Source organism: Nanorana parkeri, unplaced genomic scaffold, assembly GCF_000935625.1.
Source record: "Nanorana parkeri isolate BGI_ZX_2015 unplaced genomic scaffold, ASM93562v1 scaffold244, whole genome shotgun sequence".
Classification (NCBI taxonomy): Eukaryota; Metazoa; Chordata; class Amphibia; order Anura; family Dicroglossidae; genus Nanorana; species Nanorana parkeri.
The window spans coordinates 968,867-983,536 of NW_017306512.1; the positions used below are offsets into that span (position 1 = coordinate 968,867).

At 40.0% G+C, this 14,670-nt stretch overlaps 1 protein-coding gene across 1 annotated transcript in view; it reads left to right on the forward strand.

The window, feature by feature from the left end:
• The window catches only part of CHPT1 (choline phosphotransferase 1), a 34,199-nt gene that overhangs the window by 16,674 nt on the left and 2,855 nt on the right, over window positions 1–14,670 (forward strand). Inside the window, exons 4-8 of the mRNA XM_018556651.1 lie at window positions 1,372–1,456; window positions 5,754–5,885; window positions 7,442–7,600; window positions 9,582–9,707; window positions 14,482–14,592. Of these exons, the coding sequence (XP_018412153.1) occupies window positions 1,372–1,456; window positions 5,754–5,885; window positions 7,442–7,600; window positions 9,582–9,707; window positions 14,482–14,592 (613 nt within the window). The remainder of the gene's footprint in view (window positions 1–1,371; window positions 1,457–5,753; window positions 5,886–7,441; window positions 7,601–9,581; window positions 9,708–14,481; window positions 14,593–14,670) is intronic.

Here is a 14,670-nt window from a genome sequence, read left to right on the forward strand (position 1 = left end):
TATATATATATATATAACACCAGTTTAAAAACTTGTCAACATCCTAGAAATAATATGCAAAAAAACCCAAAACATTCCAAAAACCAGGTATACTGTATTTAGGTGCCAGCCTGTACCGTTCAATGTCTTTTTGAGCGCCCTGGGACCCCTGAAATCCAGGGTGTAATGTAACAAGCCTATTTTGGGATGCAAACAGACATTTGGACAGATTGCAAACTTCTCTCTACAATTTCGAAATGACAGGAAACTCTGGCTGTCCTCATAGAAAGAATAGTGACACTCTGAGCTTCCTTTCATTAACAAACAATGCTTTGAGATCTTTAACCCTTTGTTAAGCTGGCCATACACCTATAGATCATCTGCAGATTTTCTATGGTCAGATGGAAAAAGTGCAACAGATTCCTCCCATCTACGCTAAACTGTGTGGATGGTGGAATCTCACACTGGGCCAAGCTTCGGTGTCTTGCTAGTCGGCCCCTCTGGCTCTCAAAATACCTGGACAATGCTTGCATCCAATCAGATTGTTCTAAATTATGAGAAGAAAGAAAGCCTTCTGGAGTTGGATATCCAGAAATTATGTAAACAATGAGGCTTTAGCCCCGCTGGCTCTCAAAATACCTGAACAATGCCTGCATCCAGATTTAGAGAAAATCTTTTCTTTCAGAAAGAGTAGGTAAAATGGTAAGCAGTATTTTTTTTTAGTTATGCTATGTGATTGGGAACATGTAACAAATATAAAGTAAGTATTATCCCAATTTGGGTGCAAAAGTGGAAACAGACCTGAGCAGGCTCAGTAACCTCAACTTTGTTTCCAAAAGTTGGGCCATCGCATATCAAACAACCTCCTTTTTTTTTTTTTTTGTAGTTCTAAGACACGTGATAATACATTGAAACATATACTTTTCATTAATAGTGCAGCTATACCAGTTATTGCCATTGAAAGGTCTCCTTTAAAGCCTTTCCCTGGCCATAAGAAGAGAATAATGTGTATATTCATATGAAAACATACGAGTCTGTCTATGTCAGAAATCTAATTTTACAAGTAAAACCCTAGCTTCTGTGTGGAATCATTTAGTGTTTATTAGGATATCAGGGCCTATACTGTAACCAGCTATTATTTAGAAGTATGTTTGCACTCTGTTGATTAGCAATCTGCTTCGGGGCTGTGTCCATACTGCCATAGTTTCTGTCATGTTAAATGAGCATTCTGTATATGGCCCTGCAGGCATATTCACTCATTTTGTCATCCTCCATACTTAAATGTAACAGAAGATTTTAAAGTCTTGTGAAAGCATAGTTGTAGTTATGCAAGTAAGTTGGCTGTGCAGAAAAAAAACTTTTAGAACATAACATTCGTCTTTTTTTCCTTAGGATTGATGTCACAGAGCTTCAGATTTCAGTAACCATTGTATTTTTGTTGTCTGCATTCTTCGGGACTACTTTCTGGGACATTGAGGTAACCTATTGAACCCTTTAATCTCTACATTAAATGTACTTTTTGTGTTTGTTTCGTGGCACATGCTGTTTCATTTGCCTCTGTTGATTTATAAAACAAATGGAAAGAAAAACAGACCATTTACTAGAGATGTTCAGATACCAAGTACCATAATCGGTACAAGTACAGATACTTTTCCAGCTCTAAGACTAGACTAGAGAAAAATTCAAAAGTTAGGAGGCAGCTGTCATTTGTAAGGAGCACACGGAGCTCCTGGGATTTCTGCATCCCTGTTTTAATGTATGCTTTTTTAAAAAAAAGAAATATATATTAGGGATGCACCGATACCATTTTTTTTCAAGTAGAAGTACTGATACTTGCCCAAGTACTCACAGATACGAGTACTGATACATTTTTGTGTATTGCCATGTGACAGTTTTTCTAAAACAATACAGACTAATGATTTCAGGACAGTGGTGGAGCACCAGAGCCCGGTCCCAGCTGCAACCATGGTAGTTCTCGTGAAAGTATCTGCACTGGTATTTGAACATCCCTAATATTTACCCATCATACCGAGGCAGGAAGCGGCTGTCATGTTCCAATGACTGGTTTTAAAATGCAAGGTAACTCTTAGTTGGTTGATATGGGGATCAGCGTTCTTTCCATCTCCATTTTTGTTTCTCTGTCATGTCAGTACATTTAGGACAATAAACCTGGCCATTGGCAGTATTTTGTCAGCAGACATTGCAGGTTCCTGCATGATTTCCTCTGTTAAGTCAAGTATGGATTCAACTCAATGTGGTTTAATTCTTCTAGTGGTGTATTGATCTGCAGTGAGTTTACCTCTCTAGATCACTTACTTTTATCTGGTAGTCATTATGTATAAAGTAGTGTTCTTTAATGTGACTTGGTGAACAGTGTGCATACTAGTATATCTCTGAAGGTTCTTATTTATTCAGGCCATTAGTAGGTATGTGTTGGTGCACTGCTGGACCCCAGATTAGACAAAAATCTGAAGTCAGAAAGTAATTTCTAGAGGCTGTTTTGGGGACCCTTTGGAGTACTCCAAGTGACAGTCTATAGTGAATTGCATGGATGAGAGTGCCACAAAAATCTGAGTAAGTGCTGTAAGAAGTTTATGTTGTCACAATACTATGCGAAAATAGCCAGCATGTTTAATGTGCTCAAAACTCCCCTTCAGTGTTCATGTGCTGACTGAGAGTTCAAATTTGTTCTAGAAAACAACTGCAAAATGACCTGGATATCATTAACGATGATCAGGCTGTCCTGAATTATTGCTGTGATATCACAAGTCCTGATTAAGGATAATTTTTGAGCCCCAAAAAATGCATTGACTTTTCTGACAAAAAAAAAATCTTACTGGACTTACTCAAGGTTTGTGGCACTCTCATCCTTCCAAAGTTCTGTAGATTTATTCAGCTCATGGTATAGTTAGTATTAGTCACATTTAACTGGACTTGTTCTGTAATGTTGAAGATGTTTTGCCATTCCTCCAAATAGCTCAGGAGCTGAGGAAGCTACTTGAATGAGTGGTGGCACATCTTTAACTTTATAAAACAAGCTCAGTTAAATGTTACTATTGTGTGGACGAAGTGCCCTTTCACATTACAGAGTGTGCTGATGGTTAATAATACAGGTCTGCAAGTAAAAGCCCCTAGAGTTTGTTCACATTCGGTGGATTGCCATGCATTTATTTCATTTTCCCAGCAAAGACAAACATTTTCGAATGTGAGACAATCCCTTGCCTTCCACAGGGCCCTTTCATGGCAACTTATAATGTTACGTTATGTTGGAGGAATGTTCCCTACATTGTATTTTGGTAAATTTTCCCATTTAAGTCGGTTGAGCAAAGTCCTCCATGATGCATGTAAAACTCTAAATGCACATACAAGGGGAAGCCAATAAGTTCTTACCCTCACCATGATCTGGATGTGCTAGGGATCTGAAATTTTGCAGGTATATATGTGGATATCTTAGTAATATGCATGCTAATTTTTGTTTTTGTAGGTTGTGGTGAATTTTATAGTTGGAGCCAAGAGAAATTAAGTAGGTGTTAGAGCCAAGATGGAGGAACCTAATCACGGCTCTGTATTCAACTTTGATCGGCATGAGACCTACTGAATTTCTCTTACCGCTCTCTGCAGGGAGATGATCGAGAAGTTAGCGTGCGACGGCATGCGTTCGCTCACTTCTCGATCTATAGAGCCGACCTGTGACAGTTTCATTGTCACAGGTCGGCTCGAACTATGAGGTGAGTGATTTTCACACACCTCATAGTTCTCCTTTTTAAACATCTGATTTTAGTAGTGACACTTTTATACAGTTTGTCTGTAATTCAGTTTCTTCTCTTTTTGTGGTACAAAATAAAACCGCTTACATAAATGTTCTTTTGAAATGTGAATATTTTATAAAAACAACTGTGCTAATATAGCAAAGAGCATGTTAGTAGAAGCTGTGAGTAAATGCTGAGGAGCGGAGGTACTGTTTGCATTTTACTTCCAAATATGTTGCTGAAGAATGAAGCGTAGGTTGAGCATTTAATTTTTCTCTCTTCACTTTCCGCTGCCAATGGAAGTTTTCTGGCATCCGAAAAGAGTATTTCAGGTAATTATTTTAATAACACATCTTTCATCTTTCATCTTTGTCTAACTGGAAGATGTAAGTGAACACACAGGAACCAACAAATATGGTTATTTCAATATAATACAAATTACACAACATTATGTTATGATTTTCCCCTTGTCAAAAGAATCACGGAAATGTATTTAGTAATAATGATGTGAATACGCATTTACAATAAACAGCACCATTTTCAGTGGAATACACAGCAAAAATGTCTCAACCTCATATTTATCATAGTTTATAATAGTTGCTAATCCTTACACCCCCCCAGCTGGCAGTAATTGGGGTAAAAATAGCTCTTACCACTCCACTGGTATATGTAGCCAAGCTGTGATCACTGCTTTCAGTTATGTAATACACATGGCTGTATCCCACAGTTCCCACAGTAGCCGAGTATGATTTGCTCCAAGAAAATGCCTGTCCACAATTTTTTGCATGTGGGAAATCGCTAGCCTACCGGGCTTGTATGAAATAGTGCAGTTCAATTTGTGTTTATTGTCCTGATTTGGAAGGGTGACCGAACCTTTATGCACCTCCTGCTTATTGTATTTTCGTGACACTTTCCAAAATCTATAAATATTTAAAATATGATTGTTTATTAGGCTGAAATGACAGTTTGTAGATTAAAGGAGAACTATGAGGTGAGTGAAAATCACTCAGCCTCATAGTTCGACTCAATCACGTCGGCTCAATAGATCGGGGAGTGAGCGAACACATACATTCATTGCTGTATAATTTTACACTTTCCTTTTCACTATATTGCACACCACACTATTTTTTTCCACCGCTCCAAGCTTGCTCCTGTGATGGACTACAATCTCAATACAAACTAGTAGTCCATCACTGGAGCCATTTTTAATTTTTTTTTATTGTTTATCCGATTAACCGATTAATCGAACTTAATAATCGGCTAACTAATCGATTTTGAAAATAATCGTTAGCTGCAGCTCTACATAACGTCGCTCGCTCACTTCTGGATCATGTCCCTGCAGAGAGCGGTGACTATCACTCGCGGCTCCCTGCAGGGATTCCCCCCTCCCCTGTCCGACCTTCCAGCGCTGACTGGCGGAACGGACGGGGGAGGGAGCAGGTACAGCTTGCTCTGCCTCTAGATAGGCAGAGCCAGCTGTTGATCACGCAGCTGTGTGGATCCAGACAGTAATGTCGGGATCTGACCCGTCTGCGGCGGACTCCGTATAGCTCGCGGTATACTGAGCTTTGGGTCACGGGAGGATGCTAGTTTGTGTCCTCCCGTGACCCTGGGGAGAACTATTGTGAAAACCACTGACCCCATAGTTCTCCTTTTTAAGTGATTTTTCTTTTGCAATAGCTTTTGTATGGTTGAATTATGTGTATAAAATGTGGTCATATACTTTATGCTTTGGCATGTTTTATCATGATTCAGTCAACTTTGACCACTTCTTTATTAAAATTGTTGCTCTCATTTTAATAAAATAAAACTTTCAGTGTAGTCAGCCAATATTAGTTTTGTTGAGCATCTAATGCTCACATCTTTTGGATTTGGACAAATTTGTGATGCTGAAGATCTGTCCGTCCAATTATGGAGCATCTGGATTCCCTGGAGTGTTGTTGTTGTAATGTAAATCTATATTATGTATTAAAATACAGACACATTACTATGTTATAAACTTAATATTTTTTACTTAATTTACAGATTCCTGTGACTGGGCTACCCTTGAAAGTCCTCCCTCTCATGGGCATCATCTTTGGAACAATTTATTCCTGTAACAACTACTTTAGAGTCATTCTCAGTGGTGGAGTGGGAAAAAATGGATCCACTGTAGCTGTAAGTGAATTTGAAACTACGTGTTTGTCAATTACTTTAAAAATCTCTCTCAATTCCACGGAAACGCACCTTTCTTGATGTATACCTCCTATTTTTTATCATCCTGCTTAGAATGACTCCGTTTCCCCAAAAAAGGACCCTGTAAAAGATATGGAATTATAATTACATGTACCAACACCATTGCCTTTAATCCCCACTGTCTTGTGGAATTATACTGGTCTAAAGCCTGTGTCACCCTCTTCAGTTCTGTGGCTCCATGAGCCAGCCACTTTGTTACTCGTGTGTTCTAGATCCTGCTGGGTAACCTCAGTGGGGCTTCACTGCAACCTCAGGATAGCCAGGCCTAGTGTAGGCAGCATTTAGAGCTTCTTTTCCAAGTGGCACCCAGACATCCCCTCCCAAAATCTGTTTCATGTTGGTGACCTATTTAGGGGCCACTACATTACACTAGGGAATGTGCTCAACTTTCTAAAATGTCAAATTCCTGCATAGGAGTATCCAAGGCTTTCAGAAGAAGCAGGATCTTCAAGTATTGGGTGAGGCTTAGTACACCTTGCTCAACATTTGCATCTAGATGACTAATTTGTATCTTTCAACAGGTTTAAATTTACACCTCTTAGTGATAAAGCTTCAGAAAATGTTTTTGCTTCTGGGGACCGTAGTAATTTTGTCTTTTTTGCTATATAGGGCAGGGCCTTCCTTACCATCCTGTCTTGAATTGTATTGTAATTGTAATGTCTTCCTTACATTGTAAAGCGCTGCGCAAACTGTTGGCGCTATATAAATACTATGTAATAATAATAATATGTTTGTTTAACCATCATTTTCATCTTCCTCATGCATTGCACCTACACATATTATATACCATTTTAAAGGCGAAAATGGGCTTTAATTTGATGTGACATATGCATATAAAAATTCTTTTTTTTTTTTTTTTTTTTTTTTTTTTTAAATGCAAAGCAAATGAAACAAAAACAATTTTTTCACAATTCTGGCAATAATGTGTACATAATTAGTGTAGCTAACAGAAAGTAATTGATAATACAGTAAACTCTCTTATCTGGTATTCAACTAACCAGACCTCTTATCTAACTGGGGGGAAAAAAATCCCCTGTGTACTCACTGATCTGCGGCATGTATTATCCTGGAAACGATCGTGTGCCTATTTGTCTTAGTTTGCTATAGATTGCTGCATTTCAATATTAATATGAAGTCAATACAGACTTTGAGTTTATGATATGGTATAGTAGTTGTTAAATGTTATTTAAATTGCATTATAAGTCAGTGCAAAGTGCAGTATTTCTTATCAAGAATTGATCGTGTATATGTCTGACTACAGTAAACTGTAATCTGATTGGTTCCAGTGGTTTAACACACTTTGCACTGACTTGTCATATAAGCCTATTTCTATTGAAATGGATTTCCTGTTCTCTGCAATAAAATAAATAAAGCCCTTACAGAGAAATAGTGATACTTCTTAGTTCTTCCATACAGAAATCATACAATTGATATGTATATAAAGGTGAAGGTACAATAAGCATTTTTTATTCTCACAGGGAACAAGTGTACTATCTCCTGGCCTGCATATTGGACTGGTGCTCATATTAGGATTAATGATCTATGTGAAATCAACAACAGATTTATTCTACAAACATCCAAGTCTTTACACACTGACATTTGGGTTTGTAAGTGCCAAGATCACTATTAAGCTTGTGGTAAGTTTTTCCATCATTCCTTTATTGAACAACAGAAATGCTGAAAGCACTGTTAAGGCCTCAATGAGAAGGGGTGTACATGTCCATGCGGCGTTCACACCCATAAACGGGCTGATCCTGGGAGGGACAGGTGTTGCGCAGAGCAGCCTGTTCTTCCCTATGGGAGGATGTAGCTGTGCACTGTCATACTCTCACCGGAACTTGCACATCCGTGCGGGTCCGGGTTTCCGCACACTGTTAGCATCCAATGCGGATACCCAGACCCGCACGGATGTGCAAGTTTGGGTGCGCATATGACAGCGTACAGCCACATCCTCCCATAGTGAATAACAGGCTGCTGCGCGCAGTCACATGCAGCACCTGTCCCTCCTGGGATCGGCCTGTTTACGGGCCTGCATGCCGCACGGACGTGTACGCCCCTTCTGAGTGAGGCTTAATGCATTGCAACCAGCTTGTTCAGCTGTTGAAATCTTCATTGTATGCGTTACCGTACATCATGGTACTGAATAATCCCTCAGCTTTTCATACATACTGTATAAAAGAGACTTAACATTATTATATTTCCAACTAACATTTGGGAATGGAGCATGTGTATTGAAAAATATTAGTAAGTAGTCATTCAAAATGCACTGTTAATGCTATTTAGCAGGTTACCCATAGAAGTTGAGTTAGTTTTCTTTACAGTGTTGCATAGTGTTCAGCAATTCATGTGACATCAAGGATGCAGAGCCCGCATTGAGACCAGTATTCCGTAGCCCTGTATAGTCTCAGGCTAAAGTGTGGCAAACTAAAATAAATACAATGACACAAATTCTGCCTAGAACTTAAAGCAGAACGCCAAGCAAACAGCTGCACTGTTAAAATACTACTTTTTTAAAAATGTTTACATATGATTTGCTCTATAACCCCATTTTTTGAGAAAAGGCTGGTGGGAGTACATGAGAAAAAATATATATATACAGGTGAAACTCGAATAATTAGAATATCGTGCAAAGTTCATTTATTTCACTAATGCAACTTAAAAGGTGAAACTAATATATGAGATAGACTCATTACATGCAAAGCAAGATAGTTCAAGCCGTGATTTGTTATAATTGTGAGGATTATGGCTTACAGCTCATGAAAACCCCAAGAACCCCAAATCCACAACCTCAAAAAAGTAGATTATTACATGCAATCAATAAAACAAGGATTGTACATAGAACAATATCGGACCTCTGAAAAGTACAAGCATGCATATGTACTCAGTACTTGGTTTGGGCCCCTTTTGCAGCACTTAATGCAATTACTTTTGCACGATATTCTAATTATTCGAGTTTCACCTGTAATTGTTTTTTTCTATGTTGCCAATTTACACTGTCTTCCGTATTGGAATCTGTGACTGGTATGCCCCTGAGGATAGGTGCTGAAATGGCTGAGGATGGCGCTACTCAGATCAGTGAAGATGCAAAATGTCACCAGCACACTGTAGAAATGTGTCCAATAAAATATCTTTATTGATATATATACATTTTGTCACAAGAATAGCTACATTTCAGGGCCGCGTAGGGTCCCTTCATTGGGACACATTTCTACGGTATGCTAACGACATTTTGCATCTTCATTGATATCTGTATAAAAACACATTCTGACCTCACAAAATTGCTATTATACTACAGCAAGAGTAAGTGTCCTGGGTCGGATTGGCAAACAAGGCTGTTTTTAACCCATGTTGCCCAGCAGTGGGCAGGGTTCCATATGATTAGTTGTGCCAGGAAGGCATCTAGTTGATCGTGGATTTCATTCAGTGTCATGAACACGTGCCATTGTGTGACTGGTTATTCTGCTTGTTGGCCTGTTTGTGACATTGTCACTGTATTTTGGGTGTAGTACAAAGATAATTACATGAGCTATAATGATCTGTTTGACGTATATACATTTAATGTCGCCTCCTATTTGTTTTTCATTGTTAATTAAACTTTTTTTTTTTTCCTTTCTTTAGATGGCACATATGACCAAAAGTGAACTGTATATTCAGGATAGTGCATTTATTGGACCAGGTCTTTTATTCCTAGACCAGTACTTCAACAGTTTTATTGATGAGTACATAGTTTTGTGGATAGCACTAGTAAGTATCTTTTACAGTTATCCGACATGTGTAATTCAATGGCATCATGTAGGGTTGCATATAGTTCATACATTTTGGATTAGGGATGTTCAGATACCAGTGCCGATACTTGGCATTTTCATGAGAACCACCAGGGTTGCAGCGGTTGCAGCTGGGACCTGGCTCTGGTGCTCCACCACTGTCCTGAAATCATTAGTCTGTATTGTTTTAGAAAAACTGTCACAGGACAATTAACAAAAATGTATCAGTACTTGTATCTGTGAGTACTTGGGCAAGTATCAGTACTCGTACTCGCAAAACTGGTATCGGTGCATCACTTTATTTATATTTATAAAAACAAAAGCGTACATTAAAACAGAGATGTACAAATCCCAGGAGCTCCGTGTGCTCCTTACAAATGACAATTGCCTCCTAACTATTGAATTTTTCTATAGTCTAGTCTTGGAGCTGGAAAAGTATCTGTACTTGTACCGAGTATGGTACTTGGTATCTTGTACTTGGCAAAATAGTATCGGTGCATCGTAAATATATTTATTTAAAAAATGCATTAAAATGGGGATGCACAAATCAAAGGATCTATTAAAAATTAGCAAAAAGTATAATTTCCCCCATCTATTAAAAATTCTTTAACTACCTCCCGGCCGGCCGTTGTACATAAGCTTCTTGGATGTAACAGGCCGTGTATATACGGCCTGTTAGCCTCGCCCACTCGTGCAGTGAGCGGGAAAGACACAAAATTTAAAAAGGCAGCGATGCCAGTTAACATCCAATCGATCCGCCGGCTAAAGACCCCTGATGTCTCCATAAAGAGGACCTGTCACATCTTTTGCTATCACATAGGAGGGGTTTCTTAGCCCCCTAATGTGATAGCAATAAATTTAAGTGAAAATAAAAAAGGAAAAAAAAATTAGTTTCCAAAAAAAATTGAAAGTTACACATAAAGATTTTTAAAACTATTTTTTCAAAAACAAATTCCCTACCCATACATACACGCATGCAAACATGTGTCAGGTGTGCATACCTCAATTTTGGGGACGGTAGTTTTTTTGCGATTTTCGCGGGTGCACGCAATTTTTAAGCTTGACATGTTTGGTGTCCATTTACCCGACGTGACCCGATCTTTTATATTTTACCCCCAAAAATGGGTAATAATAAATGTTTCATAACATAATGTAAAACTTCTTTTTTTTTTTGCAAAATTTTCAGTAATTTTCCTGAAATATAGTAAAAAATAAAATCTGCAGTGGTGATTAAATACCACCAAAAGAAAGCTCTATCTGTCCCCACAAAATTATATAAAATTTATTTCAGTACAGCGTTGCATGATGGAATAAATATCAGTAAAGTACCGCAGTGCTGAATACTGAAAAAGGGCCTGGCCAGGAAGGGGGTCTAAACACCTGGTCAGCAAGTGGTTATAAGGCATCTGCAATGAATAACTAACATTATGGCCAAAGTGCAGCCACTACAATATGCTTGAAAAGTAACTTATTATTCAGCAACTCCTCTTGTGCCTCTGGGAGTCCCTGACTTACTTTGCAAACAGATCTTATCTTCAGTCCAACTCTAATCTCTGCCATTCCACATTTCAGTGAGGTCATTTCTATGAAATCCCAACATCAGCCAAAATGTATTATTTTGCTTGAAAGCGATAGAAAAATCTTTCCAGTAGTGACACGAAGTAAAACACATTTTAGTGGAGAAGGGTTAGCACTTTGAGTTAGGGCTTTTCCCCATAGTTCTCCTTAGTGTAACGGGAGGACATAAACTAGCGTCCTCCCGTCACCCTAAGCTCAGTATACCGCAGGCTACAGCTCGCGGTATACTGAGACGCCGCAGCCGGGACGGATCCCGACAATACTGTCTGGATCCACCCAGCTGCGTGAGTGACAGCTGGCTCTGCCAGCTGTACCGTCCCTCGTCTGTTCCACCAGTCAGCGCTGGAGGATTGGACAGGGGAAGGGGGGAATCCCTGCAGGGAGCCGTGAGTGACAGTCACGGCTCTCTGCAGGGATAGATCGAGAAGTGAGCGAACGATGCTTTTTTTTTCTGTTTATGAATATTATGCCCACATATAAATGCACTATTGTTCTTCCTCCTTCTCTAGTTTGTCCCCAAACCGCTAACAGCCCCCTCATGGGCTCTTTCGGGTGTCCCCATCAGCTAGGTGGCGCAAGTGTGAATTCCCGCACCAAGCTGTGTGCCATAGACACACACAGCATGTGGCAAGCCGGGCCCCCTGCTCCCTTCTTCCAACAGATTGGTGGCAGAAGGAGCCAGTCGCTTCTCTGCCCTCAGTATCCTTCCCCAGCATCAGAAAGTTCGGGAATGTCGAGTATCTTCCTGGTCCTGGTGAAGGTGACAGTGACCTCAGGTAAGTGTGGGGCAGGACAGGGGAACAAAGAAAGGTACTGGACGTTTTGTTACCTTAATGCAGAGCGTGCATTAAGGATAAAAAAAGCCCAGCCACTACAACCACCCTTATCTCTGCAGTGTTTACACTTACAATAGATCTAATCAGTTTATGTAAATTCATTTTTATTAAAAACATGCTAACCCCTCCGTTGAGATATTTTTAATGGCTGCTTTCAAAAGATGTGTCCTCAGATTTAAATATCATTCTTTGTACATGTGATCTGCACTGTAAGTGCCTGATGATCAAACCACATGTCCCACAATTCAATCATGCGCCCAACGGTATGCCTGGATAGGTGGGCGGGGGAGGTATGTAACCATTCACTGGCTTCTCACTGCTCTGTAACCCAAATATGAAACAATGTATTCAATGGGAGGATGAATGAGGAGCATCCAGGGAAATACTGTTCATGTGTGGATGAGCGAGACGGTAGCTACACATTCCTGCCACCATGGGAGTGGGCTGAAAGCCTAGCACACACTTGCTGGGAGAGAAGAGAGTTGCAAGCTGGGAGTTAATGGCACATACCATTCGTGCTGGCTTATAGGCAGGATGGTGTTGATCACACAGAATGCAACTTTTTTGGTCAGGTATCCAATTTAAGGGAAGCTGAATTTCTCTACAATGCACAATGATTCCTAACCTGCTAGGGCTCATTGACTGCACTACAATAGTTACTTTAAAGGTGAACTGACCCTTTAAATGTGAAGAACAGAAAGATGAAGGCTGGGAAATTTTACTTACATAAAATAAAAACTTGTACCCTGGTAAGTGGCCACTCATAAACCCAAACTCATATACTTTAAGTCCATTAGACATCGAAGTACAACAAAAATATTAAGGCCAGTTTGTATTTTTTTTAAGCACTATCAGGTGCAGGAACTTCCTGCAGAAGTAAAGTGTACACACAAAAATCCTAGAAAAAGTGAATTTTGAAACCAAATCAATTTAATAATTCAGTTAAAAGCAAAATAGGCCCTCCACGTGCGATGGTAAATTTTCCTAGAAACCGCTTTGCGCGTCCTGAGCATAGTGGAAATGATCGCTTCGGACAACCCCCGGTCCTTCATAAAAAAATTCTCCACTTCAGCTCACTTTCCAGTTCAGCTATGTTGTCCTAGATTGTTCCCTTCTCCGGCCTTCTCCAAACTCTTCACCCTTTTCTGAATAACCCTGTTAATCTTTAACATGAACCCACTTTTTTTTTATGTAACCTTCATTCCTAAATGTTACCATTTTTAAATGTACCCAATTTAAAGGATAACTGTACCCAAAAATGTAATATCTAGCAAAAAAAAATATAAGACAGTGTCTTATTTTTGGGGAAACACGGTAGTCCTTCGATGTGGTGGCTGTGTAGTTTTTCCCATCTCTACTTTTCCCATCAGCTATGTGCCGATCATGAAAGACAATGGCCTCTAGAACGTTGGTTCTCAACTGGTGGGTCGCGACCCCATGTTCAGTGAGTCGTGACATGCCTTCATTCTAGGTGAGAGACTCTTCAGCCTCCCCCTAGCGCAGCACCGTCAGTTCTTGTGCCGAGCAGCCATTCAAAATATGGTCCTGCATGTCCGCTTGAGGTGGGGTGGGCTGGAAGTATGGTCATAAGGGAGCTCCATCCATATCTGCATTGTTTGTACAGCTCCCTTGCACTGCCTGTAAAGGTGCCTGGACTGCCGTCACATTCTGGCTCCCGGCACCTCTACAGGGAGTGCAAGGGAGCTGTACAAACAATGCAGATATGAATGGAGCTCCGTCATAGCACAGCAGCCCACACTGGACCCCAGGCTGAGGATCCATTCCAGTTCTCATGGTAGGGAGACTGGGTGGATCTTAAAAAGAAAAAAATATATATTTTTTGGAGTGTGTATGTGTGTGATTGTGTCTGTGTGTGACTGTCAAGAGTTTTTGATGGTCTGTTCACGCTAGTACAGTGCGTTAATCACACAGTCCCATGCAATTAATGCACTCTACCACACAATCGCATCTACTGCGTGTTCTGGTGTGGAAGATGCGTTGCCTTGTCCATTGAATTGAATGACAGCCCATACGAACCTCCCACCCACAGTCCGATCGCCTGCACCCAAATGCCCGGTACTGCGATGCCGTGCATTCCATTGCAGCGTGACTTGGATCGCTGCATAATGACCAAGGACAAATGTGGGTCCTGAGGTTACACAGGTTGCGAACCACTGCTCTAGAACACATGAGACTCCTGGAAGGCCTATCAAGCATTGTAGATTGTTCTTGACTAGTGTTCATGTGTAGTATGATCACTCATGCATGCTGTTTCTAGTTGCTGTAAAATGAAACTCGAAAGAGCGTGACATTAATCATATTTTTCTTTTTCTTTTTTAGGTTATTTCTTTGTTTGAATTGATAAGATACTGCATAGGCACTTGCCTACAAATAGCAACACATCTTCGGATATCTGTCTTCAGAATCCCTCCTATCCCAGCTGCTGAGCAGGTTCAAAATCATGCTGACTGACTGACTGCTAAAACAAATGGAGGAAAAGAAACAGGGGGGAGGATATCTATTTGTATG